This window comes from Apiospora aurea (genome assembly GCF_038362705.1).
Source record: "Apiospora aurea strain CBS 24483 chromosome Unknown utg000008l_segment0_segment0, whole genome shotgun sequence".
NCBI lineage: Eukaryota > Fungi > Ascomycota > Sordariomycetes > Amphisphaeriales > Apiosporaceae > Apiospora > Apiospora aurea.
Window position 1 is genome coordinate 2,303,754 of NW_027117395.1, and position 27,340 is coordinate 2,331,093.

Genomic DNA, 27,340 nt, shown 5'->3' on the forward strand with positions numbered 1-27,340 from the left:
TGTGGTCAATCTAGTAAAACACAAGGAAATAAACAGCATCCGGCCATGAGTCTACAGATGTACGATATATTTATCCAACAGCGGTAAACTCTCTACGTGATGGGACGAAGAAAAGGCCAGTCTATGCTACGTTCCTCCAGCTGGCTCATACACATCATCAGCAAACCAAACACCCCTTAGCAGCCCTCAGCACCCGCAGGATCCGGTCCACACGCGGCAGTGTTGTCCACGTACCCGTGGTCCCAGGCGTACGAGCAGAGACCGAGGTAGCTGCAGTGGTCCTTCACGCCGACGGCCGGGTAGCCCTTCTGGCCCGTCGTAGGCGGCGCGCTGACGGCGTTGGTGGCGCGGCGCGTGCACCGGCACACTTCGGGGGGACAGTAGTTGTATCCGCAAGCGTACCTGCAGAGGCCGCTGTAGTTGCCCTCTCCCGTACCCGCGACGCAGGGCCGATCGTTGGATGGGGGAGGAGTAGCCGTCGTAGTCGATGGCGGCGGCGGCGCGGCGGTAGTAGTCGTGGGAGGCGTAGTGGGGTTAGTGCCGGAGCCGGGCGTACCGACAACCGGATCGCTGCCGACCCAGGCATTCCAGTTCTCGGGGTGGCCGTTGCAAGCGTCGGTAATGGAGCCGCCCTTGACCTGGGCCACCTGCTGGCCGTTGCGGGAGATGGTAACGACGACGGGGCCGCGGTGCCCATGGTAGGGCACGCTGGCGTGGTAGATGCCGGAGCCGCCGCCGGGCGTGTTGCGCCACTTTTGCTGGGGAAGCTCGATGTTAGTGCCGTTAACCGAGACGGTGTAGTCGGCGTCCGAGTTGAGCAGCGCCGAGAAGAAGATGTTGTCCTGCACGACGTCGTAGGGTTCCATATGGGGCTCGTAGTTGGCGTTGCCGGCGGTACCACCTGTAGCGCAGGCCTTGCCGGGCTGGGTGCGGTACCAGGCCATGAGTCCTTCCTTGTTGATGGAGGCAGAGCCCGTCTTGTACTGCTTGATGAGGTAGGGCAGGAAGAGGCGCCAGCCATCGTGGGACAGGCCCTCGACGTAATTGTAGGGGGCGTTGCCACCCCGGAAGGCGCCGTACTGACGCGAGTCCAGCGGGCCGATGTAGTGCGACTCGCCAAAGTCGTTCCAGGTGATGATCTCGACGTAGTCGGGCTTGACCTCCATAACCTGCTGCCACCGGTCGTACCAGAGGTCGTCACCGCGCCAGAGGCGGTTCTTGTCGTAGTTGGGCAGGTTGGTGAAGAACCACGGCGAGACGGGCATCATGTAGGGCTTGCCTTTAAGCTGGCTGATGTAGTAGTTGTCGACTTCATCGCTCTTGTCGCTGGCGCCTTTGGGCCAGGCGTCCCAGCTGAAGAGCCCGTCGACGCCGGGAGCAGCAGCAGCCACCTCGGCCCCTAGGGAGGAGTAGTCGGGCATGAAGAAGGCCTGGGTGTCGGCCTTGATCTGAGTCCAGTCATTGCGGTTGTCGACGCCTTCAAAGGTGGACACGAGCGGTCGGTTGTCGCGCTTGAAGTAGGCCGGCGAGCCCTTCCAGTTGTTGGTGTACTTGGTGACGTCGGCCGCGGTCCAGGGGATGCCCCCGCCGAGGTAGTCGAAGGAGAAGAAGAGCTTGAAGTTCTTGGCCTCGGCCGCCTTGAACGCCTTCTCGGCCGACGGCCAGTTGGTGGCAAGGGCCTCGGCGTCGGCGGCCATGTTCAGCGCGAAGCCGTCGATGCCGCTGTCTTGCGCGAGCTGGATGTCCTTCTCCCAGTCGGCCTGCGAGAAGCTCGCGACGTTGCCGAGCATGTAGTGGGCAAAAACCTCTTTGGCCTCGGCCAGTGAGGCGCCCATAAGGGCAGCTAGCACCGGGAGTACCTGATAAAGTCTCATGTTGAGATCCGGGAGGGAATCCTTGGGGTAGTTGGTGATTGGGTTGCAACTGTGGAGTGAGGGAGACAGAAGAGGCATCAGGTACTGCAGGAGAGCCTGACTTATATACTTGTCGGATGCTGCGGCGCTCGCACTCTCTGGCTTATCGTCTCTCCGCAACTGGTGATGAAGATGGCGATGGGGTGTTCTCCTATCAGATGTCAACGTGACATGGAGACCCCAGACCGAAATTCGATGAACAGAGTCTATCCACCCAGCTGAGCTTTAGGGGGCGTGCAGGTCAACAGGCTGGACCCAGTCTGCCGGTGCAACAAGCCCTACCACCCCAACAGGGGATGAGTGTGGTCCTTTTGGTCACCACCACCACCCCCAGAGACAAGGGACAAGGACCGATTCTGTTACTACCTTAGTAACGCCCCAGGCTGCTTTGCTGGACTCGATGGTTCGTATCCCCCGCGGGTAGTAGATGATAGGTTATTAGTGGCTCTAAATCAACATTGACCCACGAACGAATGAGCGGCAAGGGTCTTTCCCAGCGATATGCACTCAGCGCTATTCAGGCGCAATAGGATGACAATACTGACTGAGACCAGAAGATCGAGGCAACAGCTGAGCTTGGATCAGTCAGCAACCCCTTGTTGTGCAGGAAATAATTAATCTCTGGGGTGACGGTGAGATTGTTGTTGTACGTCAGCTCCGCCCACAGCAGGGGTGGGCGGCCGGGGCAGCCTCCTCAATCCAGCCTAGCTGCGCGTCGTTGCATGAACAAGAATAGCAGCAGCATCGGGAGATGGGGAGATCGGGGCCTAGTGTGCCGGCGATGCCAATGTCCAGGTTCAAAGCCTCAAAGCCTCGTTCACTCGGAGGGACTGTATCTGCCCGGAAGGATTCATATCACTGGCGAACACCACCCATCCGTCATCGCCAATGATACGAGAGACGCGAGGGACTCGGCTTGAGAGCCTCCATCAGCCGACCAGATTGTCCTCGAGAAGGCAGGCAGCTTTCCATCATCGATGTGACACTGAAGCGGCCTTGCCCTCAGTAAGCGTGCGGGACAACAATCGATGCGTGAGACTGGTCATGACCCAGTTCGCCACAATCATGTGGGGAGGATGCGAGGTGGAAGTGAAGTGGCATGGAACTATTGACTGCAGTCTTTGGCCAGGGTAAGACAGGAGGCGGCAGGCCTAGCAGGGTTCCGAAGAAAAGAACCGCTGAATAACGTCCCGCTGCAGCCGGCTGGAGCTCTCAGCCATTCATGGTACACAAGGCTCGATGGTAATTCAAGATGCTGCTCTAATAATAGAAGTGCACATTGCTTCTTCAAATCAAGGGTGCATCCGTTGCCAGTGTAGGTAGGCAAGTAGGCTGAGCACGTTACCAGATGCGGTTTGTCTCTCTGCGGGTGACCACGACTTGCCCCTCAGCGACGGCGGGGCCTAAAAAAAGAAAAAAAGAAAAGAAAACCCGAATGGGACGATGGGCTGGCCGTTCAACACCGCAAATGTGTTGACTTCTTGCAATGCTGGAGTAGTCGTGAAATATCGATGAACCGATTCTACCCAGATCAGCCCATTTGCGAAAAGTGCAAAAAAAGGAAGTGCTGCTCAGTATGAGGCTTGAACTCATGGCCTTCGCATTACTTAAGTATTCTGGTGAGAGAATATTAGTACGACGCTCTAACCAACTGAGCTAACCGAGCTACTTTGGAATCCGATCGTTGAGACGACCAGTCGGTTGCTGTTTGTTGAAGAAACAGCTGCTTATGGGCGTACATATTGGAACGGTTGTCTGTCTGTCTCCCGAGTACATTGGTGGGATTTCACTTGTCGCCTACCGAACTTTTCCGCTGCTCTGCTCTGTGGTGGGTGTGTGGTGGGGTTGAGTGATTCGGAGTGTGCTCCGTTGCAACGATGTGCAGTTTCCAGACAGAAATAGCGCTGGTGGGCATGGCTGCTTGGCCGACTTATCAGCTTCAACCCTGCGCTGCAATGGACATATTGCAGATGTTGCATTTTATGATCCTTAGGCTTTTCAAACTGACCAATAGCAGTCTGTGAAGACGAGTGCAACCATTCTTTGAGGAAACTGCCCAAATGAAGCGAGAAACTCTGCCTCCTTGGATTCCAACGGAGCATGTTCTTCAAATGGTTGCTGAAACAGTCGTGAACTCAAGATATGTGAAGCAGCAAATACATATCTTCACAGGAGCAAAATGGGTTAGAGACTGGAACTTTGCACACACTGCATTTTACCTACCTACATCGTTGGTGTTTTTGGCAGGTGGGTTCCTAGAGGACATTGGTTCAACAACAAGACGAGACACGAGGAAAAGAAAAACATAGAAGACCGAAAATGCCAGCCATCAAGCCGGACTGTATATATAGGTCAGAGAGCCGAAAGCCAAAAAGTTGATGCGACGCGAGCAGGATTCGAACCTGCGCTCCCGAAGGAAATTGATGTCGGTAATTCGAGTCAATCACGTTAACCACTCCGTCATCGCGCCTAACCGCTTATTATTGCTTGAAAATTCTGCAGCTATCCATACCTGTATAATATAGACGCTAACTGCGGGGTAAACAATCCGAGGTTGAAGTGGAGGACTATTGATGCGGATACCTTGGCCAAAGGCCGGTAGATAAGCTGCGAAACAAGTGAGTAGAAAGTATTGTGTGTATTTGTCATTTGGCTTTCGGCATACACTTGAAAATGTGCAGCTTTGAGATATGCGTGGTTGAAAAGTGGGAGCGGGTTGGTTTATCTCGTCTACCAAAGGGGGTGGGTGTGTTAGCAAATGGGTCTGTTGGAGGATACTCGATACAATCACATTGCACTCACCCGGAGACCCAGCCAACGTCCAACAAGTCGTGTCTTCTCCATTGGACCGTTAGATAGCATGGGGCACATGTATGAGAATCTCCAGGATGTCGCTGTCAAAACTTCACGGCCTTGCTGCGCTCCATTTGCTCATGGCGCTTTCCGTGCGATGCTCTAAGGAGAGGACCAAACTGATGGAGCCCAAGACAGAAGGGTAGGTTTACGCAGTCAAGTATCTCTAAGTTGAACAGCGCAGCTTGGAAATCTAATTTTTGGTTTCTTTCGTGTTTTGTGATATCCATTGGCCAAGTCCGCTAAAGCTGCATTTACTCAAGTCTGAGTCCTACCTGATCGGGCAACTTACAAGCAGGTTGCAAGAATGGCGGGCTGAACAAAACCGATGAATCGGATGTCATCCGAGATGAATGTGAACAAGTATGCAAGAGAATGACCAACTCCTACCCTCCCCCCGCACTTGTCCGTTTGTTCATGACGCGGAGTAGCAGGTCTAATGACTTGGCAGAGTGAAGTGAAAGACCTCCCTGTCCAGAAGTGATGTAGTCTTGCATGGCATTAGCCGGCTAAGGGGGCAAATCTGCGACTCATATTAAGAAAAAAAAAAAAAAAAAAAAAAACCGTCGTTGAATTCCTGTTCATGGAGATGGAATGCTGTTGGATAAGCTTTTGGCTTGTCGTTGAGTGTCCCCCCTGGCTGATATAGATCAAACGAAGCCAGTCAAGATGCCTCCAGTAACTACAAGAGTAGTCCAACTCCTAGCCGCAGGAGCACTGGCCTCGGCCGCGAGCTTCAGCAACCCCATATTCAGCGGCTTCCACCCGGATCCCAGCTGCGCCTTCGTGCCGGAATGGAACAACACCTTCCTCTGCACCACCTCGAGCTTCCTCATCTTCCCGGGCCTGCCCATCTACGCGAGCCAGGACCTGGTGCACTGGCGCCACGTCTCCTACGCGCTGTCCCGGCCGGAGCAGCTGCCCGCCCTGGAGTTCCTGGCCCGCGGCGCCACGAGCGGCATCTACGCCCCCACCCTGCGCTACCACGACGGCAAGTTCTACATCCTGACCACGCTCGCGGACCAGGCGCTGCCGGGTCAGAACCACACGCGCTGGGACAACTTCGTCCTGACCGCCCAAAACCCCTTCGAATCAGAATCCTGGTCCGACCCCGTCCCCTTCGACTTTCCCGGCATCGACCCCTCGCCGTTCTGGGACGACCCGACCGGCACCGCCTGGTTCACAGGCTCCGTAGACGGCGCCCAGGATTACCACGTCCCCATCGACCTGGCCACGGGCGAGACGGGCCCCGCACAAACCCACCAGCGCGTCTGGAACGGCACCGGCCTGCCCTCGCCCGAGGCGCCGCGCCTCTACCGCCGCCAAGCCGACGGCCGGCTGTACCTCGTCCTCGCCGAGGGCGGGACGCGCGAGCGGCACCGCGCCGTCATGGGCGCGCGCGCGCGACGTCGCGGGGCCCTGGGAGCCGTGCCCGCACAACCCCGTCCTGACGGCGTACGGGGACGCGTCGTCGTACTTCCAGGCCGTCGGGCACGCGGGCCTGTTCCCGGACGCGGCGGGCCAGTGGTGGGCCGTGGTGGGCCGTGGCGCTGGCGAACCGCGCCGGCGGCCGCTACGCGGAGGACCCGTACAATGCCAATTTCCCCATGGGGCGGGGAGACGGTGCTGACGCCGGTGAAGTGGGAGGAGGGCGGATGGCCTGAGTTCGCGCCGGTCTCGGGGACCATGGATGGGGACTTCGCCCTGCCCGAACCTGCCGCAGACGATGCGTTCGCGCACCTTACTCCCGACAAACGCGCCCCTCTGCGCGTCGGCTCGGACGACGCGATCGACTTCGCGCCCGGTAGCACCCTGCCGCCGCACCTCTTCCACTGGCGCCTCCCCGTCGCAAAACACTACGCCGTGTCGCCGCCCGAGCGCCCCCGAGACGCTGCGGTTGAGCTCGTCGCGGCTCAACCTGACGGGGCTCGACGGCGACTCGACGCGGGGCTGGGGCCAGACGTTCCTGGCGTGCAAGCAGGCGCACACGCGGTTCCGGTTCAGCGTCGATGTGGAGTGGTGGGGGAAAGACGACGAACGGAGAAACATGGCGCGCGAGGATCAGGAGGTGGGCGTCACCGCGCTGCTGGACCAGTCGCAGCATTTCGATCTGGGGATCGTCATGCTCAAGACCGACAACGGCGGCGGCGGTGGTGCCGGCGCGGATGTCGCGCCGCACATGCGGTTCAGGGGTATCAGCACGACACCGTTCCGACTGCCCGAGAGAATGAAGTGGGTGGATGAGCAGTTCCCCTTTGCCCAAGGCGTGGTGGAGTCCAGATGGCGGCGCTGCCGACGGACGCATTCGACTGCAGGTCGAGGCTCTGAACACGACGCACTATGCATTCTCAGCCGGCCTCGTTCCGCATGGTGCAGACGAATGCGACATCGAAATGACCGTCTTTGGGCACTGTAGGGGAAACCAGTTGGTTCCATATTACTCAGGTGTTGTGGTAGGTGTTTACGCCACCAGCAACGGAAGATACGGCGAACGCTCGTTCGATACGTATATCAGGCGATGGCGATATGTAGGGTTAGGACAGGTCACTGAACAACCCGCCGTGGAGGCGCCGCTGACCTGGGATTAATCAGCCAGTGTGGGATAACCCGCAGATGACCTGTAGAGTACTCGTGACTATTCATATACAGAGCAACTGTTTTAATACATGCAAGTATCAATTCCAACCGACGCATCCTACACAAGAAGTGCTGGATGTGAAACCGAAACCCAAGCAAAACTCGCAAATGCAGATATGCTATGAAGTGCTACTTGAAAAGGGGTACCTGGGAGAATGTGCCGCTGACCAAGGTTTTAGTGCAAGGCAACAACACTATAACGACGCCGTCATAGGTTTCCCAAGCACCTCGTCAGCCATGGCGCGTCCAGCCACCCGGCCCGTGAAGATGCAACCCCCAACAAAGGTCCCCTCGAGCGAGCTATACCCATGCACGCCGCCGCCCCCCGAAGCCCGCGACCTCGCCTGCGGCGTAGAGGCCGGGGAAGGGCTCGCCGTTGTCGCGCATGACGTTGCTGCGCAGGCTGGTCTCGAGGCCGCCGAGCGTCTTGCGCGTCAGCAGGTTCATGCGCACCGCGATCAGCGGGCCGTACTTGGGGTCCAGCAGCCGGTGCGGCGGCGCCACGCGGCTGATCTTGTCGGGGAAGTAGAGGCGCGCGTTGCGGATCATCATGACCTGGGCGTCCTTGCAGTACGCGTTGTCGATCTGGCCATCGCGCGCCGCCACCACCTCGCGGATCTGCTCGTACTCCAGGGGCGGCCCGCCAGACTGCTTGGCTAGCTCGTTCATGCCGGACACCAGGTCCTCCAGGTTGTCGCGCACCACGAAGTCCTCGCCATGCTTCTGGAAGTCTTGCACATGGACGGTTCCCTTCTTTCCGAATATGCGTGTGAGAAGTTTCCAGATACTCTTTTCGGTGATATCCGAGTTCTGCTCCGAGCCAGAGAGGGCGAATTCGCGAGCTATGATGCTTTGGTTTAACACGAACCATGTATAGTCGTAGCCAGTACTGCATATGTGCTTCAGTGTCCCCAGTGTGTCCGAGCCTGGGTAGAGGAACGGCGGTAGCCGTTTTCCTGTTGCGTCTAGCCAGAGCGAGGACGGAGCCGGTAAGACTCGGATACCGTGACCGGGCCAAATGGGGTTCCAGTTCGTCAATCCTTCGGTGTAATGCCACATCCTGTCTCGGTTGACAACATTTCCACCGACCTTCTCGGTGATACCAATCATGCGGCCATCGACATGCGCGGGCACTCCAATGACGAACTTCTCGGGGACGCGGGGCCCAAGGCGATCCTTTGGCCAGGCTGCCTTGACCGCCTCGACATTGCCGCCGATGCCACCGGATGAGACAAGAATGGCCGAACCGTATATCTCGAATTGATCTACAACCGTCCTGGAGGTCTTGACACCCCTCATAGCATCATCGGGCTCCAGAACGCTCCCTCTGACGCCAATGGCTCTGCCCGCGTCGTCGACGAGCAGCTCGTCCACCTGGTGCCGGAACTTGAACTCGATGATGCCCTTCTTGGCCGCCTCTTTGACGGGCTCGGCAAAGACGCGCACCACTTCGGGACCCGTGCCCCAGCTGATGTGGAAGCGGGGCACGGAGTTGCCGTGAGACTCGGCCGTGCCGGCGCCGCGCTCGGCCCAGGCGACGTTGGTCACGAACCCGAGCCCGCGGGCCTTGACGTAGGACTCGAACTCGTCGGTGGCGAAGTTGACAAAGGCCTCGGCCCACTGGCGCGGCCAGAAGTCTTCCCTGTCACGGTCGAAGCGGGCGGAGCCGAGCCAGTCGCGCATGGCGAGCTCACGGCTGTCTTTGATGCCCATGCGGCGCTGCTCGGTCGAGTCCACGATGAAGAGGCCGCCCAGCGACCAGAAGGCCTGCCCGCCCAGGTTGCCCTCGTTCTCCTGGTCGAGGATCAGGGTGGGCACCTTGCGCTCGGCCAGCTCGAAGGCGGCGACCAAGCCGGCCAGGCCGCCGCCGACAATGATGACTGGCTTCTGCTGCATGGTCTGGTCATTCGAAGAAGCCATCTTGAGGTGTTGAGATTAGTGCGTATTCTGTCTGTGATTATTGCAACGTGTTGCAAAATGGAGGGTATTCAACAACCGAGCTTCCGGGTCAGCAATGCGGGGAGCCGCGGCTTCCCGGTACAGTCACCCCATATCCACGTAACCTTCGTCAGCCCCCCGGGTTCTAAACTGTGACTATGGTTGGGTTGTACAGGAGGCAGGGATACGACTGGAATCGATACCGCGGTCGCCTCGGGACTTGGGGTGGCGTTCATGTGACAGTCGAACAATTCGATACGACCCTACAACCACCCAGGTATGGTAGCTGGCTCTCGCACTTGGCGCTGCGAAGGCCTAAGCGACCCAAAAAGATGACATGAAACGCTTCTGAATTACTCACAGGTGAACAGTTTAGATGCAGGCGAGGACCTGGATAGATCCGATCAGGATAGATTTGCCAGGTTCGTTCGGTTAACGAGGTACATGTCTGTTGAGGCCACATGGATGTCGGACGATAACCGTTGAACGAACGGGTGGGTTTAAATCAAATAGGTTCTCGAGTAAAGATCGCGGGGCCCCGGAAACGACCCAACAACCCCACCAGGCCCCTCACTAGCTTGGCGCTGATGTTGCATCTCACAGCGCAAAAGATTGCCCGATTTGGGGGAGTTGTCGTTGCTTGGAGCTCAATTGCCTGCTGAGACCCGCACTCCAACAAACCATCACGACACTGACCTCCCAGCTACGTCCATTGACACAGAACAGTTGGAAACCCCCGTTCTCTTCTTCTAAGCACTGTAAAATACCGATTGAACTTGCTGTCATTGACTAGTTTAGCATGGACAGGTATCAAGTGATTCTAAGTCATGACGCTATAATGAGGTCATCATTCGAGCGCAACGGCCTTTGGCTGTTCATCGTTGAGGGTACATCAAGGAGAGCTGGCTGATCGCCTTACTTGGGGATATCGGCTCAGCTCTAATACACATTGTACATTCAAACCACAAACACATTCTTGTCGTCAACTTATTTCATACTACAAGCCTACAGTAATTGGATTTCCCGCGAATCATCACAATGTTCTCCATTCGCCACACTCTGCGGGCTTCTACCCGGGCCACCATCCCCAACGCCGCCGCCCTCCAACGAACGCCCGGATCCGCACTCCGTGTCCCCTTCCGCCCGGCATCTACCACAACCGGTGGCACCAGTACAGATCTGAGATCCGAGAAGACGGACCCTGCCCAGAATCAAAAGCCAGACGACAAGCGACCAGCTAGCGAGTCGAGCCAGACGTCCAAAGGGTCACACCAAGAGAACGGAGATAATGCAGGAAAAGGCAAGGGGAAACAGTGAGAAAAGGCAATGCCTCATATAGGACCAGTTGCGGATAATATCGGGCTGCGAACTGTACCCACACCACACTGCTCTGTTCACTCTCGATGATGTTCGACCCCAACAGTATAGAAGAACAATTGCTGTAGAAGGATTCCTTAGAAACTTATAATGATATACCTTTTATATCTCCAACAACTCCGAATTCCCAATGGTACATTGCTGATGCTTTTGACAACACCTGTCATGGCAGTGTGAATTGACGTCTCGCATTCTGCGAAGTGGGCTCTCACTGGCCTCATAGGCACGATGGCGATGTAAAAAAGAACCCGGTACCAAATCACTGTCGACCACCCGTCGTATCCCGCCCGTGCCGACATCTCAATTCACCCACGCAGGATCCACTTTTGATGGCTTCCGGACCGGACTCCTACTCACATGCTTCCATCGGGAAATGTCCGGCGAGAGCTCGCATCCGGAAGGAAGGTAAGTGCACTCGCCAGCGCCAACACTCGGGCTAGTGTTGGACCACAGCAGTTCCGAGTTGACTCGATGGAATCAGACATGGCTTTCCTTGATGTGATCGGGTACACCTCTGGAAGGTATTTGGAGTCAGCAGTCCATGCATTCAAATAACAGACCTGCAATGTGCCGGTAAGGGCTCTATCTCAATCGTGATGTACGCCCGGGGTTTGGGTAACCTCAAGGCATGGGGCCGCCTTCGGATATGTCAACATGATCGAGGGCGTGCGGCCCCGCATCTTCGGACCCCGCAATGGATGACTTATACAACTCCACGGCCCATAACCGAAGTTCTTTCACCATCACTAACCTCGGTTCCAGTTATTGCCCTGTCAATCTACTGTGCTCCATCATTCCCAGATCAAGCAAGATCTCATCACAATGGACGCCTTCGAATCCTTCACCACCACCACACAGACGGAGCCCAAGGTCGACATCTTCGGCCTCAAAAGCGGCGATGCCTCCTCGTCCCAGAAGCCGCCCCTGCTCCTCCTGCACGGCTTCCCGCAGACGCACCACATCTGGCACCGCGTCGCGCCCCAGCTGACCGAGGCCTACACCGTGGTGCTCATAGACCTGCGCGGCTACGGCCAGTCCTCGAAGCCGGACGGCGTCGCCTCCTACGCCAAGAGCGCCATGGCCCGAGACTGCGCCGCCGTGATGACGCAGCTCGGCTACCACGACGAAACGCAGCCGTTCTTCGTGTGCGCGCACGACCGCGGCGCCCGCGTCGCCCACAAGCTGTGCGTGGACTTTCCCGCCCGGGTCCGCGCCGCGATTTTCCTCGACATCTGCCCGACGCTGGCCATGTACGAGGCGACCTCGTTCGAGTTCGCGCGCGCCTACTTCCACTGGTTCCTGCTGATCCAGCCCGCGCCGCTCCCGGAGACGATGCTGCTCGCGAACCCGCGCAAGATCGCCGAGGCCTTCATGGGCGGGCGACAGGGCGCGGGGCTCCGCATCTTCGCGCCCGAGTGCTGGGAGCAGTACGTCGCGGGCCTCGGCGACGAGGCGACGGTGCACGCCATGTGCGACGACTACCGGGCCGCGGCGACAGTGGACCTGGACGAGGCACGGGAGGATATTAAGGGGGGCCGGCTGATCAATTGTCCGCTCAAGGTGCTATGGGGCCAGCACGGCGTCATCGAGAAGTGCTTCGATGCGGTCAAGGAGTGGAAGCAGGTTTCGTCCAAGGATGTGACCGTCGAGGGCCACAGCGTTGACTCGGGGCACTACATTCCCGAAGAGGTTCCCCATGTGGTCGTTTCCGAAATTAAGGGATTTTTCGCCGTTTGACGGAACAAGCTTTTCGGAAAGCTTGGTCGCACTGGCAGTGTCGAACATGTACGACTAGTCACGAGCACACAAGCCTCTGTTTAACATAGCAGGTACACGTTGGGCGCCCCCGGCTCATGCATGACGGGCATTGTATACATATGTAGCTACCCAGACTTCGAGTGAAGTTCATATATCAATTCAAGAAGAGTGGGCTGGCATAGTACATGATATCTTACACTGGATTCGTGGACCCCCAACATTCGTACAACATCCACCAACCGGATTACAGTTTCTCCCGGAACTAGCTCAAACGCCGTACCTAAACTCCTGAACCTTGCGGGTATAGTAGTAACTGGCCAACAGACCGGCCGATCCCAAGGCCAGGGGAACTGGCCCGCGACCCCCTGTTTTGATGATACGGGGAATGGCCGACGCGGTCAAGAGGGCAGAGTTGCCGAGGGCCAGCTCAGTACCGTAGTCCCGGTTCTGCTTGATGAGGTAACCTGAATACCAATTGCGATGAGCAGCCGTGATACGACAACAAAAGAGGGAGCTGTTAAGAGGGAATTACATACCAGCGTAAGCGTAGGAGACACCGAGACCAATGCCGGCGACCAGAGACGGGGTCGATCGGGTTCGGACATAGCCCATGGTTCCGCCAACAGCCACTGTACGAGTCAGTTCAAGGGCCTAAAAGAGAGGGGGCGCACACTCTACGGGGCCTCTCAACTTACAAAGGCCGGCGAGGGTGAATGAAGGATGCTCCGCCATGGTTCGAGTGACTAGAAGTGTGAATTAACGAGGCGTTTTTGGTCTTTGGCGAGTTACTACTGTCGTTGTCTTTGGAAAAGGACGAGCTGGTTTGTCATCACTGGAAGGTTTTTGCCCCCGCAGGCCCGCAGGTGGTGGGGTTTATCGCAGGCCCCCGGCCACTGCCAGACTGCTTACTTGAACTTCTACAAGACAGACACAGCTTCAACCAAACCCCCCAGCTACTACTACATGCTCCAAAATAACAGATCCGGTTACCGGCGAACATATACATCATGATAATAGATTCAATTCCTGATACTTACCTGGTCCGACAAATTCCACACTTGAAAGGAAAATAATGCTACGACCTGTGGCTGGCAACGGACCGCACTGACCACCTATCACCTCGTCACCATGCTGGCCTAATACCAGGTCAGTCACCCAGGCTCTACATCAGATCATACATGCACTGGCATTCGGACGAAGTCGCACTCCAGCCTCCCTCCCCCAAAAGCTTAGATGAATCTGTCGTAGAAGAACTCGTACTCAGGCTCATACTCATCGAACGCTGGGAGAGGGAAGAACTGGACAACAATGCCTTGCGACGCAAGTCTCATCACGTCCTCGTCAATCTTCTGCAGGTCAGCCTCCACACGGGGGTCTAGCTGGCCCCGGCCAATGGCGTTGCGATCGAATTCCAGCCAAGTGTTGACAGCATCCATTCTTGACAATATCAAGAGCCGGAATTGCGTACACTGCCACACGAACTCGTACGAGTTGGTGATGGCCTCCTTCTCCACCAGGGCCTTTCGCTGGTCCATAACCTTTAGCGAAAGAAGCAGGGCGCGGCGAAGGGCCGAGATCTGGATCGTCTGCTGGTGCTCCAGGTCGTAAGCGCCCTTAGACGCTGCGTTGAGTGGCGACTTGGGCCCGAAGAATACGGACGAGTCGCCGACGAGCGTGCCGTGCTCGTCTTTGCTGACCCCGGCATCGACATAGACGCAGGTGGTCTTGTCCCCCATGTCGGTGGCACAATGGGACGGATGATCGGCGGCGAAGTTCTTACCTGCTTTTCCGACGAGATACGTGACTCCACAGCTGGAGCAGTATGCGAACCACTTCCTATTGGGAGTCGTGTAGCGGGCGGGCACTGGTCCTGGTGCATTAGATTCCGCAGTAATCTTGGACCGGAGCTGCAGGTCCTTTGCCGGGTCGAACTGCGCCGCATCGCCGTAACAGGGACGTACTTCGATGACAGGAGGCTCGTCGACCTTAAAGGTCGTATCGATCTTTTCCCCATCTTTCGCTACCTTTCCGCCAAGATCGAGATGAGTCATGCAGAACAGGCAATAATGGTGGCCATGTCCAGGGCATCCCTCTATATCCTTCGCATTCGGATAGAGCACTCTTCGAGCGGCTCTCCCGATGCTGCTCAGGGCGTTGTCCACCGTGGTGCCTTTGAAGCGCTCACTGCGCGACGAGCTCCGGGGCCTCTTCGACTTGGTTGACTCTTTACGAGCAACGGGTGGTCGTGAGTTCGACTGGGACCGACGCGGGGGTGGATACACCTGGTCCCGTTCATTGACAGAGATGGGTGTCGATGGCCTGCTCTCTTGTTGCTGATAGTCTTGAGCAAGGCTCTGGGAAGTGCGCCGAGTACGGCCACGGGAAACCTCCCGAGAAAGAGATCGAGAACCATCCATGATTGAATAATGTGGATGTGGAGCCTGATAATAAGCAAGAACTGTCAAGGACGGTAAGTTGACTCTTTTCGATGGATTTATCGTGGGAGGCGGCTTGGTTGCGAGATGTCACCTTGAGTTATGTTCCTGCCAGTGGGGTGCCTGGCTTTATTTATATAGAGATCTCAATAACGTACGACGATACCAAAAACCAAACAATGCCTTTTTCAGTCTTTCATGTTGAGCAAAAAAGGACATTGTTGATGTTTCTTCAAAGCAGATACGATGTTCTGGGCTTTCGGCGTTCGGGAGCGGAACAAAGCTATGTCTAGAATCAAAGGGATTGTTTCTTGCGACTTCAAGAAACAGGGTCCTTTATCTCAACGAGTGGATTGGCTGTATGCATGGCGATAATCTTGATTTCGAAAAAAAAAAAAAAAAAAAAAAAAAACGACTGTGTTTTATGTCGAAGTGGCTTTCACTTGCCAAATTTGATTCTAGGCTGGCGGTCGGTGTTCGTGAGCCATCGTAATCGGGTCTCGGACTTTCTCCCGTAGAGAAAGCATGAGCTGATGCTCAAGCCTTCGTTTTGATGCGCCAATAGGCCCAATGTCAGCCCTACCGAGCTGGGGTAAGGGAAAACGATCGCATCTACTCGGAGTTACCTCCCATACTGCATAGTCTGTCCTGCCTCGGCTCACGACGAAGATAATTGAGAAGGACTACTGCGGGGAACCTTCTTCAGTCGTCATGAGGGTAACTTGATTTGCGCTCGGCACGACCTTTGCCATCTTTCATGCCACCATTGTACCGTGCCAGTGCATCGGCACGTATACACAAGTGCGACATGAGAGAGGGGACGTCATCTGCATCGAGCCTTTGAAGTCGGGTTTGCGTAGATCGATCTGGATGGAACTCGGCCGTCGGCCGAGGGATCCGGTCAGCTGGGTACAATGGAATGGAATGGGGCCCTCCCCAAAAAGCCGACGCCAAAAGGCCAGATGCTCTTTGCCCCGCAATCGCGCCCCCCGGCTGACCCCCTATTTATTTTCTTTAGTTAGGGGCTGGGCTCCGCAAAGGATACGCAAAAATCACCGGGTAGATTCTTGGAATCGTCATAAGGTCCCGTTAGCCGCAGCCATTATTTTATTTTTCTGGTTTCGGATATCTGTTTACTTCAATTGGCATACATACTTGCTTTTGCTGCAGATGCCATTTGGGTTGTTTTCTGACTTGGTCTGCCACTTCGACCTCCGTCATTCCCTTTCTCTCTGGACGACCTGAGAAGCAGCGCCTTTCTTGAATCTGACCATGCCTAACTCCCAGAAGGCCGTCGGCGCCATGGACCTACTCGAGGGACGGGTTGGGAACCTCACTCCGCAGCAGGAGTCGAAATTGGCCGAGATGTGGGCCGTGATGTTGAGGAAATGCGGCACCCACGACGAAAGCGGCCCGGCCGCTGTGGACGTGCCCCCAACCAGTGCAGACGCGGAGATGAGCCCGGACGAAACCAGGTCCGCGCTCTGGAGCATGGTGCAGGTCGAGCACCCCGACGCCCTGCTGCTGCGGTTCCTGCGCGCGCAAGTGGGACGTCGAGAAGGCCGTGGCCATGCTCCTCGCGACCCTGCACTGGCGGGCCAAGGTGGTGCACGTCGAGCAGATCCTGCGCGAGGGCGAGGCGCTGGCCCACGAGCAAGAGACGTCCACCGCCGCGGATGACGCGGTCCAGAAGAGCGGCAAGGAGTTCATGTTCCAGATGCGCGCGGGCAAGTGCGTCGTCCGCGGCGTCGACAAGGACGGCCGCCCCGTCTGCGTCGTGCGCGTTCGGCAGCACTTCAGCCGCGACCAGTCGGAGGAGGTGCTCAAGCGCTGGATCGTGTATATTATTGAGACGGCGCGGCTGGCGTATACGCCCCCTTGCGATACTGCTGTATGCATATCACCCAGACTCGAGCCCCCTGACTTGGAAAAGCGCTAATCGCGGCATCTAGGCCGTTATCTTTGACCTTACAGGATTTGGAATGGGGAACTTGGTACGCACTTGTATGCTCAACATCCGCCTCGCCTGATAACTGACTGTGATATAGGACTACGTGCCGGTAAAGTTCATCATCCAGTGCTTCGAGGCGAACTACCCCGAAATGTTGGGTAAAGTCATCGTCCACAAGGCCCCGTGGTTCTTCCCCGGTATCTGGAAGCTGGTAAGCACGTGGATCGCCGATCCCGTCATCGCCAGCAAGATCTGCTTCAGCACCAGCGCCAAAGACCTCGGCCAGTACATGGACCCGGACCGCCTGCCCAAGGAGCTGGGCGGCAAGGACCCCTGGGAGTACACGTATCTCGAGCCCGAGGCGGGCGAGAACGCGAAAATGGGCGAAACCGCCGAAAGAGACCAACTCTTGGTAGCGAGAGAAGCCCTCGCCAAAGAGTTTGAGGAGGCGACGCGTCAGTGGCTCAAGAGCCCGAAGGACGAAGCCATCAAAAGCCGGAGGAAGGAGCTGGCTGTCAAAATCAACAAAGAGAATTATTGGCTGCTGGACCCCTATATCAGGGCACGAACGCTGTGGGATAGACTGGGCATCCGGGCCCCTGACGGACGCATCGACTACTTTGCTAACGGGAAAGACCATTAGATCGGCTTTGCATAGCTCGTGGTGGCTTGAGAACGGAGGTCATACTGTCTTTATACCTTGATCTTCCAGTATATATAACGTTTTGTAATTGGTAATAGAATCACTTTCTTCTAATTTGAAATGGGATGAAGCCAGTAAGTATTTGGTTCGTCGAAGTGCTGCGCTTGTTCTAGGCTACGTAAGTCAGGATACAGACAGAAGTCTACGCATCGAGCACTTAAGAGCCCTGGCAAGGACTCTGGTCTGATTTGATGATGCGGAATGCTACCACCAGGCCATCGAAATGGATCACCGCCGCGGCGATAATGAAGATATGAAACAACTGGTGACTTGCGCCGCAAAGATCAAACCGATAGGGGGCCCACCTCTCCGGAACCTAGATAACATAAAGTGTCAGTTACGTTCGCCCTTCAAGTATAAGTTCATATCAGGTGCATCAAGTATTCTTACCCTTGTAGCATAGATGGCCGCGCCTACCAGATTCGACGTTGCCATCCAGCCCATCCACACCAAGGACATGCGTGAGCTCTGCAACTCCCAGCCGTGGAGGACCAGACCGTGGACGATAAAGATGATGGAGCTCAGTCCGAACCCGGCGTAAAAGCACGCACGCCAGTGCCGGAACTTGGGTGAGCTGAAGTGTGGGTTCAAAGTGAAGATTCCACATGCCAGTGCAGTCCCACTGGTCTATAACCACAAACAATAGTTGATTAGCTCGATGGACCCACACGGTATAGGGGGAAACGGGCAAGACTATACCGATGCCCAATACAACCAACGTAAACCCTCATTGCAGTAGAAGCCATAGTAGATGGTGGGGATTCCTGCACCCCAAGATACCAAGGTAGTCGAGCTTGTTACAGAGGGCAGTAAGCTCCTTTGAGTTATTCCAATTCACATGGAATCTGAAGGTTTGTTAGTACACCTCGTTTCAGGGGTAAGCATAGTCTTGTACCACGAAATGAACAACGTACGCAGTAGAGAATATGAAGCAGATGGCGACCCCGCTGCAATAGGTAGAAACCACAACCAGGTCTATCGCCTCGGCATGGAGTTGATGCTTGTAGACATACTCGTAGAAGTAGTATGGTAGACTGACAAAGATCAAAGCACCAATCAGATGGGAGTATGCGTTGATAGTTTGATTGTGCAAGTACGAGAGGCTCGCCACAGAGAGCCAGGTCGATTCTGACGTTGGCCTTCATCGGAGTTTAGAAGTTGCTGCAGAAGCAGGGGCTGGGATTGCAAACAAACCTATACCCGCTCAGGATATACTCATTATCCTGCTGCCAAAGCGGTATTTGATGAAAATACAGCAGTTTCGGCGCCCTGAACCAACCTCCTCGATCAGCCACATCGTTGGGCGGTGTCGACGCCAAGAGTTGCTGCTTATCATTACCATCCTGGTCGGAAGGTGAGTTCGTGGCCGTACGACGTTTAGGCATCGTGTAAATAAACCGCGTGAGCGTTATATGAGTTATGAACAGCTCGAAGATGTTTCTTAAGAGAAATTTTGCACATTTTCTCGGCAAACATTGACGAGGGGCGAGGGAGCAGTGGTACTGAAAAGAAGCCCTCCAGAAGCCAAGCCTCGCTAAATCCTGAGCTCGTCCACATTCTGATTGTTGTATACGATGTCGCAGAACATGGTGTCGGTAACCAATGAGATGAGCATATCATTCCTCACAACCCAGCTCTCCAGGCGTCAAATGGTGTGATAAGTGTGCATCGGCCAATCGGTTGCTTGTTTCGGCAACTCGAGGATGAAAATCGTTGGATGGCTCACTTGGTCGAGGCTGCGTTCGTAATCCCAATCAATGCATTGCGTTGCCCATGGTAAATTGTCGTTCCATCCCAAGAACGAGTTTGCTCTCCTCCTGGTAGCACGTCCCTCGATGAAGCCTTCCGTCAAAACTCATAGTTACCCTGAGGACAAGCCCGTCCGCCATGAATTATAACGCAGGCTGGCAGAGATCCTCTGCATGTAGTGCCAGTAGCAGCCCCAGTAAGCGACGGTGTTTTTCCAAGATGGCAAACAAGGTAGTCTTTCGCCAATGCCTTGGTCGCGTTTAGGTCGTCGATTTCATTAGTGGACGCGCACCGATGTATTTGATTCGTTTGTAAGCGATAGACGTCGAGGAAGCGCCGCCAACCCGAATACCTCCTCGGGCCGCCTGATTCCTGCACTGCAGGGGCCGTGAGGGGGTGTTCTCTGGTCGTGAGGCCCCTGAGAACTGAGAGACAACGCCGTCAAATTGGCCCAAAGACGGTTGCATTCGATGTGATGATGCGTATGGCGATTCCATGGGCTCTTCTAGCAATGTGCTGCTTTCCTGCAGCACCTCCAATCCTCAACAACAACCAGCAGAAGAGAGTTTTACTCACCGTTTTTCCTTCTTTACCCATCCAAACTCCTAGAAGACAGCGCGAGAGACCACGATAAACCACGACCGACATTTACCATCCAGCGAATGGAGACCCAACGTACCACGTCTCTCAACTTCACACTTGTAGGGTACGTTGACGACCCCGACGGCCGAGGCACGTTATCTCTCCTTTTTTCGTGTCTTTTGACACTGGGACTCTGTGTATGGTCAGCTGTACACCTGAACCTGCCACGCCATGGCGAGACCGACCTCGAATTCATGTACAGAAACCTCAAATGGAGTATTCTAGGCATATTCGGCCCCGAACTCGTCATTTGGGCAGCTTGGCGGCAACTCCTTTCCGCTCGCAGCCTCACTCGGCGGGTTAAAGAGGTATGTGTAGTCGTGGTATGCGCCGACCCATTGTTGACGCTCTTATACTAATTTAAATGTCCACAAACAAGGGTCATCGTTGCACAACATCCGCAGACCAATGGTCATTGGTTCATGGCTTTTACACGGGGATGGGTGGATTCGCATTCGATACGTTTAGCCCCGACATGAAGAACGGTCCTTCATTTATTCCCAAATACCAGCGACTGTACATAACACCTCGCGGCATCGGACTGCTAGCCGACTGTGGGCTGCTGCCCTATATAAGCCGGAGAGATATCCAAGACAGAAACAAAACCGATGCAACGGGCAAGGTCATCTGCTGCTTCCAGGTCGGCTGGATGGTGGTGCAGGTAGCGGCCCGGCTCGGAGTTGGCTCGCCAATCACGCCGCTCGAGACCAACACCATAGGCCACGTCGTCTGCGCTCTCATCAGCTACGCTCTCTGGTGGCATAAACCCAAGTGGATCAAGGCCCCAACGCTCGTTGAGGGAGAATGGACTCGTGAGATCTGCGCCTACATGTACATGTCGAGCCAAGTAAGCTCAGATGACAGGGTCGATCGCGACTTCTTGCGTGGTTTCGGTGTCCAGACGGAGATGTCCAAGATGGTATACATGCCACCGGCCGCCGCCACGACGGGGACATCACAACCAGGGACTCTTGAGCCGCAATACTCCAATCGCCACGAGGAAGTCACTACAAAGATACTTAGGATTACAGAAGAACATGCAAGCAGGGCATTCGGGCTGGCGGGTGACACCGCTTTATCTGGGGGGTCTATCGTACAACGGAGTTGGTACCCAGGTATCGAAAGGGCTCAACAGAAGATCTCAGGCACCAAGGATCAAATATTGAAGGATATGCAGATGGAGAGATGGAGACTTGCCTGCGACGCCATAGAACGCCATCCAGCGTTACGTAGACGCCTGGAATATCAAGAGACAGACCAGGAGTCCAGGTACCGCGAAGCGCTACGTCTCTACCCCGAAATGCCCCAAAAGATCAGGAACCACGTCAAGGCCGGGAGAACTCCGAACAAGGCTCCTGGATTTGACGAGCTGAAAGACATGGTCTCCCCGTCGGAGGAGCTTGTCGTGGAACGACCGAAGAACTGGCCCGGCGACGACCTGCTTCGGGATATGCAAGGCCACTTGGTGGGCGTTGTGTTGTGGAGCGCAAGTACGTTGTATGGTGCCGTGCATCTTGCTGGGTGGAACGAGGTGTTCCCAACACCTATCGAGCAGTGGTTCTGGCGAGCGTCAGGAGCATACCTCATATTCAGTGGGCTGCTGTGGTCTATTTTGAACCTGTTAGGTCACTTCTCAGGGAGCGTCTGGTGGTATTGGTACAACCAGCTCGCTGGTCATGGTAGCAGGATGAGCAGGATAATCTTGCTTATACTGTGTACGATAGGTAGGACGCTGTATGTCGTGGCTCGGGTTTATCTTGTGGTGGAAGCGCTTGTATCACTACGAGCGCTGCCGGCATCGGCGTATGACTCGCCATCATGGATCCTTACAGTGCCTCATGTATGACTTAGCGAGGAGAGAAGCAATCTAATTCACCAGTTTCAGCAGCACGATAGATTAGCTGACGGACTATACCGTGTATGCCGTTACATTATTTATTACACCTCAGCCGGACTAAAGGTAGCAGGAGCGGTATGTATTTCCATCGAGCTGCCTATTCTTAGCCAGAGCTTGCTACACCGCACTTTGTATTAGGGGCCACTTCTACCTTCTTGTCAACGAATTATATTTGTCAGGTCCCACGCACAAAAGCGCCAGGTACTTTGTTCTTTTCTATCTTAGTCGCAGACCTTGTACTTCTCCAGGCGGTTTGGGTCACGTTTCGCTTCGTTGTCGATACCGTATCACAGCGCAAGTACCCAACTTTGAGGTACTGCGCGGGATGCACAGAGAGTGCGGAATCAGTGGGACTACGGCAGTCGAGCTCGGCAACCGAACTTGTGCATTTAAGCAGCCCACGTGGCTCTCAAGATGGGGAAGGCTAGATCAGCATAATACTGGAAGTCCGATGGGGCGACAATCAAACTCTGTGGAAGAGAGTGACGGGTATTGCAATTTGTAAAGACCTCTTGTCCGTACGGTGGAGTAATGGAGTAGCAGTGTTAACCACATGGTGTCCGCTTAAACGGCATACATGTGGGCTTGTCGGCCAAGCCCCAGAAATCGGCTGTCGCTTCAGGGGGTTCGAGTCGTTCTAGAACACGGACGTGAAAGGTATAAAAGGTGTACCAGCGGCACGGGTATCCTATTTACAACCGCCTTTAGAGTAAATACCTTCCCCAGGGACAACTTGAAGATGAAGCTCAACCACGTCGTCGCTTCTCTTCCCTTGATGGGCGCCGCGGCGGCGGTCGAGATGACCCGCTACGCCGCTGCGTCAGATGTTGAGCCGGCATTCGCAACATACCTGAAAGAGTCTGTTCCCTATGTCCACAGACAAACCTCACCCGTGTATTCTTTTGATGCTGACAAGTAGCGTTCGCCCTGTTTCCAGACTATACGCCTCCGCCGAAGATACCAGCGCCACAGAAACCTTCACCGATTTCTTCACCCCAACGGGCCAGCTCCTCGTGCTCGGCCACGTCGCCACAGGCGCCGACGCCATCGTCGCCCTCAAGCAGCAGCTCCTGCCCGCCGTCGGGACCAAGCACTGGAACCACCTGCCCAAAGCAACGACGGTCGACTCGGAGACCGCGGGCCAGAAGACGTACCAGGTGCTCGGCGTCATCGAAACCCGATTTGACGGCGGGAACTGTTCTCAGGCGTAGTGAGTTGCGGCTCTTTTCCGCGCTTGCTGATACCTAGTGGTGATCTAAGGACAACTGACCGAAGCTCTGTACATACTTAGTTACTCCTCTCGTTTTACGGTAACCAAGGACGCCGCCGGTGCTGCACAGCTGGCCCCCTACACGGGCGGCCTGGCTGCTTACGACGAATTTATCGTTGATCCCCCCGAGTCTCCCACGCATATCCCCTGCGGCACGCTTTGAGTGCGGCCGGGAAGCGAGAGAAAAGACTACACGCAAACAAAAGGAATTCCCGTTTTCCATCTTAGCTGAACCGAACAAAATCATCCTTTGGATGGCAGATACAGGAAGGAAACTGCGACAAAAGTACGCGCGAGTCATGTAGGTGCTCAGGGGTATAGGGGTTGTGACTCGCGAGACCCCACGCGGCCCGCCGCCCGTCTGTCTAGTCAGGTCCCTGCTCAGCATGGCATGGGGCTTTTTGTCCACAATTTGCGATTTTGCTTACTTATTATAAGATGAACTTCTACCTGCATTAGGCATGCATGTCCGGGGGCTTGGGTCACTGGGGAAATGACAAACAGGGGCGAGGGCGGGGGCGGGCTTGTTGCGGAAAGGGAAACACGCTCGCTGAAGTTCTAGAAGGAAGTTGATAACTGCTTATTCATAAAGACAAGCGAAACTTTTGTTTGCTAGTAATACCACATAGCATTTTCTTCCACGTACTTGAGAAACAAAGGTGTAGTAAGCGCACTATGCCTCTGCGCCGTCATCAGCCCTCCCAACCCTCTTTCCTCCTCATGTCTTGACCCTTAGCCACCAGACCTTCCTTGTGCAACATTTTGCCAATGCTCTCAACTGCCGAGCCTCGTAAGGAGTCTAGTGGGTGGGAAGTTGTGGTGGTTAGTAGCGTTGTCGTCTCATCAGCGAAGGAAAGAAAACCAGATACGACCACTGGAGGAGAGTGAGTAGGTGATAAGTTTTACCTTTCCGGAACTCTGAAGTCTTGTTGCCGGTCCCGGTGCCATGGGTCGTTGCGGGCCCGAACTCGGCCTGATCCGCACCGCTAGGCGTGATGGTATCGGTGATGCTTCGCCGCTTAGACGTGGCCGTGGGTGACTAAAGCCAAGCTGCGTTAGTCAATATTCTCCGCATATTATTGCCTTCTGGGCGCGTGTTGGGACTGCCAGTGGAAGAACCGCATACGTCTGGCATGGTTGTAAATCTGGGATGCTTAGTTGATATATTTCTATTGTCAGATGTGTGTGCTTTAGTGTTGTGAGGAGTACGCTGATGGGTGAGAGACAAAAAGGGGGCCCAGGTAAGGTTATCTATGAAAGCAATTCCATGATCAAGCATCATGTTGCTGAACCTCTGTAGTAATGAGATAACGCACGAATGAATCAACCCAATCATCGGTTTCGTCTCAATACATACGTCAATCGTCTCCTCGCCAGCCATTGAGGCTGGCTGTTTCATGTGAAGCGGCGGGCGTGGCATGCGGTCCTCACTATCTCTGGCCTATGAGAAACCTTGAGCGAAGCTTATCCCGCGCGTCTTGGCAGACTGTACATGCTTCTGATCGTTACATTGACTGTGGCTAAAGAGGAACCGGTCGATCTAGCGGCGATAAGCTTCGATCAGCCCTATTGCGTCATAGGGATGGATTGAAAGGGAGCCAGCCATGCATATATGTATGCGACCGATATGCAGATTCATCCTTGGCAAAATTCTTAGCTGAGGAGCAGTGCCAGTGGCTCGTGGTTAACGGGGATTACGGATGGCATAGCTGAAGAGAAACAAAAATGAATGGAGTACACGTGCAGAAGAGCAGTTGAGTAGGATCTAATAATGATATAAAGGTTGCTTGTAGCTAACATAAAGCTTCTGTGCAAACCGTTTGTTACATTATTTCTCAATGCTGATCTTCTTGGCCATAGCATGGCCATCGGAAGGCGCCTCAACGTCGACCGACTGCCCCCTTACCACACCAACGCCCCCCTCCGCAAGGCCGGACTGCAGAATCGGAGGCCCTGAAAAGTGTTTCCTTCCCCACACGAAGTACCATATCAGACTGATACTGGCAAAGGCGGCGAACACGACACTGGCGTAGTTCATGGTTTCTGGGTCGAGGCCGGCCAGGTTTGTCGGCATGCAGAACAGAAAAATCGCCAACACGATCCACAAGAGCGTGGCGATGTTGATAACAAATCCAAATTTCCCAAGCGAGAAGGTGGCGTGCGCGATGTTTTTCCGTCCGCGGCAAACAGAGACCAGAATGGGCAATCCATAGGAAGTGGACAAGCAGATGGTGGCGACTCCAGTGAAGGAGCTGAATGCCGCAGTACTGCCAAAGTATATGAGCCCAAGGAGGCAGTCCACGACAGCAGACAAGGTCAAAGCCCACAACGGGATACCAAACTTTGTGTTCACCTTCTTCCAAAGACCGGAGCCGGGAATAGCCCCGTCACGGGCAAAAGCATACGTGCAACGACTGGCAGCCGTCAAAGACCCCACTCCGGCGAAGAGCCAGATTCCCAAGATGAGGAAGAGTAACCCAAAACCACCGCCGGCGCTTCCAGTGGCATTCTTGAAAATATAGCCGATCGGTTGTCCGTTGGCGATATCAAGAAGGATGGAAATGTCGGGCAGCACAAACAACACAGGTATCAAAAAGACCAAACCAGTGAGTCCGGCGGCCACAACTGAAAGTACGATGGCCTTGGGAACTTCGCGCTCTGGCGACTGGACTTCCTCGCACATGGAGGCGACCATCCCATAGCCGGTCAGGACATAAGCTGGCTGAAGTAATCCAACGAAAAACGACCAACCTGAGGGCCACCCCGAAATGGAGGCATCATAGTGGGTGAAGACAAACTCACCACTGCGCTTTTCGGGGGCCATGGCCAGCAGCACGATGAGTATGATGATGATGGATGATCCGGTCCAGTAGATGCACACCGTGTTGATAAGGTCGAGGTGTTTGGCGCCGAAGACATTGATGATATAACACAGCAGCGTGACTGCCCAGAACATGAGGACGGTCTGCCATGGGGTGGCGACATAGTCTTCATCCCACAGCGATATGGCGCTGAGGATTAGCTGGGCACCACCGAAATTGATGGACAGTGTGACCGTCCAGTTTCCGACAAGGGTGAGCCAACCCGTGACCCAGCTGGCGATAGGGGCCCATTTAGGCGAGGCGAGCAGGGCGGCCCAGTAGTAAACACCTATCGACCCTTAGAGTAAGTATTGATCTTGCAGGAGGTGAGATATATGTTTCAGGAGGGAATAGGGGCAACTCTGGAGGGACCTGTGAATTCAGTCCTCCTGAGACAGCGGAATAACGAGAAAGGAGTGAGAATATTACCTCCAGCTGTAGGGTACACTGAGCAGATCTCGGCAAGGGAGGCGGCGATGGCGGTAGAGAGGAGCGACAGCAACACCCAACCCCAGATGACGGTGACGGACTGCCCGTTGGCCAAGCTGATATAGAAAGTCGTGCTGAGCCCGTAGGGCACGGCCATGATGGCGAAGGACAAGCCGAGCACCGACAGCATGCTAAGGCTTCGGGGGAGCTCCGACTTTGGCCCATGATTGTTAGCTGGTGTTCAATGTTTCAATGCCAAGCCGGGCGAGAGTTGTTGTTTACACACCTTGTACCCCATCTTGGCGAGCGCATCGTTGGCCGCGGCATCATTGACTGCATGCGCTTCGTGGGAGCGGCGGCGGTGCTGACCGCTGCCACTGGAAACGGAGGTTTTCCTGTCCATTGTGCATGAATTGGGGTAAGGTACCGCAGGTTGGGATTTGGAGAAAAGAGTCGGGATCGGCGAGTCGCGGTCAGGCCTCGGCGTCTCTCTTTTAACAGAAGAGAAGGGAACGAGAGAAACTGCAAAGCGAGTACCTACTCGACTTGGAAGCGAGAGCAAAGAAAGCCAACTTCGTTAGGGCGGTTTCCAGCTTATCGTGCAGGCCGCGGCGTCCAACGCGATCGCAACAAAAGAACCCGGCGAAGCTCTGATACGATCCCTGTCTCTTCCTGCGTCCTATCGCTACGTCAGCTGCTCATCCAGGTCTCAATGCGTCTCTAGCCCCGGAGTTATCGCGGAGCGATAGATAAGACTTGGCGAAACTGTATGCAGCAGCAGCAGCAGCAGCAGCAGCAGCAAATGAGATGGAATGGAGGAGATAAAGAAGAAGAATAGGTAGATAGATAATACCTAGGTAAGAGAATTGAGCGAGAGAAGAAGGGTAAAAACCGGCATTTACCAAGCCCTCCCTCCTCTCCCGTTAA

General features: G+C 55.2%; 13 protein-coding genes across 13 annotated transcripts; 6 read left to right on the forward strand and 7 right to left on the reverse strand.

Moving 5' to 3' along the window:
* Positions 1 to 176: 176 nt before the first annotated feature.
* PG986_012175 (glucan endo-1-3-alpha-glucosidase agn1) lies at positions 177 to 1,874 on the reverse strand (the record flags this gene model as incomplete). The annotated part of the gene is made up of 1 exon (XM_066848397.1): positions 177 to 1,874. One exon carries the CDS (start codon positions 1,872 to 1,874, stop codon positions 177 to 179), a length of 1,698 nt encoding a protein of 565 aa, XP_066695093.1.
* Positions 1,875 to 5,435: 3,561 nt separating this feature from the next.
* On the forward strand, positions 5,436 to 7,182 carry PG986_012176 (glycoside hydrolase family 43 protein; the record flags this gene model as incomplete). The annotated part of the gene is made up of 2 exons (XM_066848398.1): positions 5,436 to 6,662; positions 6,727 to 7,182. 2 exons carry the CDS (start codon positions 5,436 to 5,438, stop codon positions 7,180 to 7,182), a joined length of 1,683 nt encoding a protein of 560 aa, XP_066695094.1.
* A 521-nt stretch (positions 7,183 to 7,703) lies between these two features.
* On the reverse strand, positions 7,704 to 9,323 carry PG986_012177 (putative 3-ketosteroid-delta-1-dehydrogenase; the record flags this gene model as incomplete). Its single annotated transcript, XM_066848399.1, has 1 exon — positions 7,704 to 9,323. One exon carries the CDS (start codon positions 9,321 to 9,323, stop codon positions 7,704 to 7,706), a length of 1,620 nt encoding a protein of 539 aa, XP_066695095.1.
* Positions 9,324 to 10,379: 1,056 nt separating this feature from the next.
* Positions 10,380 to 10,658, forward strand: PG986_012178 (uncharacterized protein; the record flags this gene model as incomplete). Its single annotated transcript, XM_066848400.1, has 1 exon — positions 10,380 to 10,658. The coding sequence occupies one exon, from the start codon at positions 10,380 to 10,382 to the stop codon at positions 10,656 to 10,658; it is 279 nt and encodes a 92-aa protein (XP_066695096.1).
* Positions 10,659 to 11,540: 882 nt separating this feature from the next.
* Positions 11,541 to 12,455, forward strand: PG986_012179 (uncharacterized protein; the record flags this gene model as incomplete). Its single annotated transcript, XM_066848401.1, has 1 exon — positions 11,541 to 12,455. The coding sequence occupies one exon, from the start codon at positions 11,541 to 11,543 to the stop codon at positions 12,453 to 12,455; it is 915 nt and encodes a 304-aa protein (XP_066695097.1).
* A 288-nt stretch (positions 12,456 to 12,743) lies between these two features.
* On the reverse strand, positions 12,744 to 13,208 carry PG986_012180 (uncharacterized protein; the record flags this gene model as incomplete). Its single annotated transcript, XM_066848402.1, has 3 exons — positions 12,744 to 12,940; positions 13,013 to 13,105; positions 13,172 to 13,208. The coding sequence occupies 3 exons, from the start codon at positions 13,206 to 13,208 to the stop codon at positions 12,744 to 12,746; spliced, it is 327 nt and encodes a 108-aa protein (XP_066695098.1).
* Positions 13,209 to 13,705: 497 nt separating this feature from the next.
* Positions 13,706 to 14,893, reverse strand: PG986_012181 (uncharacterized protein; the record flags this gene model as incomplete). The annotated part of the gene is made up of 1 exon (XM_066848403.1): positions 13,706 to 14,893. One exon carries the CDS (start codon positions 14,891 to 14,893, stop codon positions 13,706 to 13,708), a length of 1,188 nt encoding a protein of 395 aa, XP_066695099.1.
* A 1,290-nt stretch (positions 14,894 to 16,183) lies between these two features.
* PG986_012182 (uncharacterized protein) lies at positions 16,184 to 17,505 on the forward strand (the record flags this gene model as incomplete). The annotated part of the gene is made up of 4 exons (XM_066848404.1): positions 16,184 to 16,456; positions 16,515 to 16,802; positions 16,864 to 16,905; positions 16,960 to 17,505. The coding sequence occupies 4 exons, from the start codon at positions 16,184 to 16,186 to the stop codon at positions 17,503 to 17,505; spliced, it is 1,149 nt and encodes a 382-aa protein (XP_066695100.1).
* A 217-nt stretch (positions 17,506 to 17,722) lies between these two features.
* PG986_012183 (hemolysin-III family protein) lies at positions 17,723 to 18,950 on the reverse strand (the record flags this gene model as incomplete). Its single annotated transcript, XM_066848405.1, has 5 exons — positions 17,723 to 17,881; positions 17,956 to 18,139; positions 18,336 to 18,410; positions 18,480 to 18,704; positions 18,760 to 18,950. 5 exons carry the CDS (start codon positions 18,948 to 18,950, stop codon positions 17,723 to 17,725), a joined length of 834 nt encoding a protein of 277 aa, XP_066695101.1.
* Positions 18,951 to 19,923: 973 nt separating this feature from the next.
* PG986_012184 (uncharacterized protein) lies at positions 19,924 to 21,802 on the forward strand (the record flags this gene model as incomplete). Its single annotated transcript, XM_066848406.1, has 2 exons — positions 19,924 to 20,264; positions 20,336 to 21,802. The coding sequence occupies exons 1-2, from the start codon at positions 19,977 to 19,979 to the stop codon at positions 21,800 to 21,802; spliced, it is 1,755 nt and encodes a 584-aa protein (XP_066695102.1). The 5' UTR covers positions 19,924 to 19,976.
* A 790-nt stretch (positions 21,803 to 22,592) lies between these two features.
* On the forward strand, positions 22,593 to 23,286 carry PG986_012185 (uncharacterized protein; the record flags this gene model as incomplete). The annotated part of the gene is made up of 3 exons (XM_066848407.1): positions 22,593 to 22,711; positions 22,791 to 23,063; positions 23,145 to 23,286. The coding sequence occupies 3 exons, from the start codon at positions 22,593 to 22,595 to the stop codon at positions 23,284 to 23,286; spliced, it is 534 nt and encodes a 177-aa protein (XP_066695103.1).
* Positions 23,287 to 23,815: 529 nt separating this feature from the next.
* On the reverse strand, positions 23,816 to 24,258 carry PG986_012186 (uncharacterized protein; the record flags this gene model as incomplete). The annotated part of the gene is made up of 3 exons (XM_066848408.1): positions 23,816 to 23,922; positions 24,030 to 24,162; positions 24,250 to 24,258. The coding sequence occupies 3 exons, from the start codon at positions 24,256 to 24,258 to the stop codon at positions 23,816 to 23,818; spliced, it is 249 nt and encodes an 82-aa protein (XP_066695104.1).
* A 693-nt stretch (positions 24,259 to 24,951) lies between these two features.
* On the reverse strand, positions 24,952 to 26,816 carry PG986_012187 (uncharacterized protein; the record flags this gene model as incomplete). The annotated part of the gene is made up of 3 exons (XM_066848409.1): positions 24,952 to 26,273; positions 26,414 to 26,627; positions 26,700 to 26,816. The coding sequence occupies 3 exons, from the start codon at positions 26,814 to 26,816 to the stop codon at positions 24,952 to 24,954; spliced, it is 1,653 nt and encodes a 550-aa protein (XP_066695105.1).
* Positions 26,817 to 27,340: the final 524 nt, after the last annotated feature.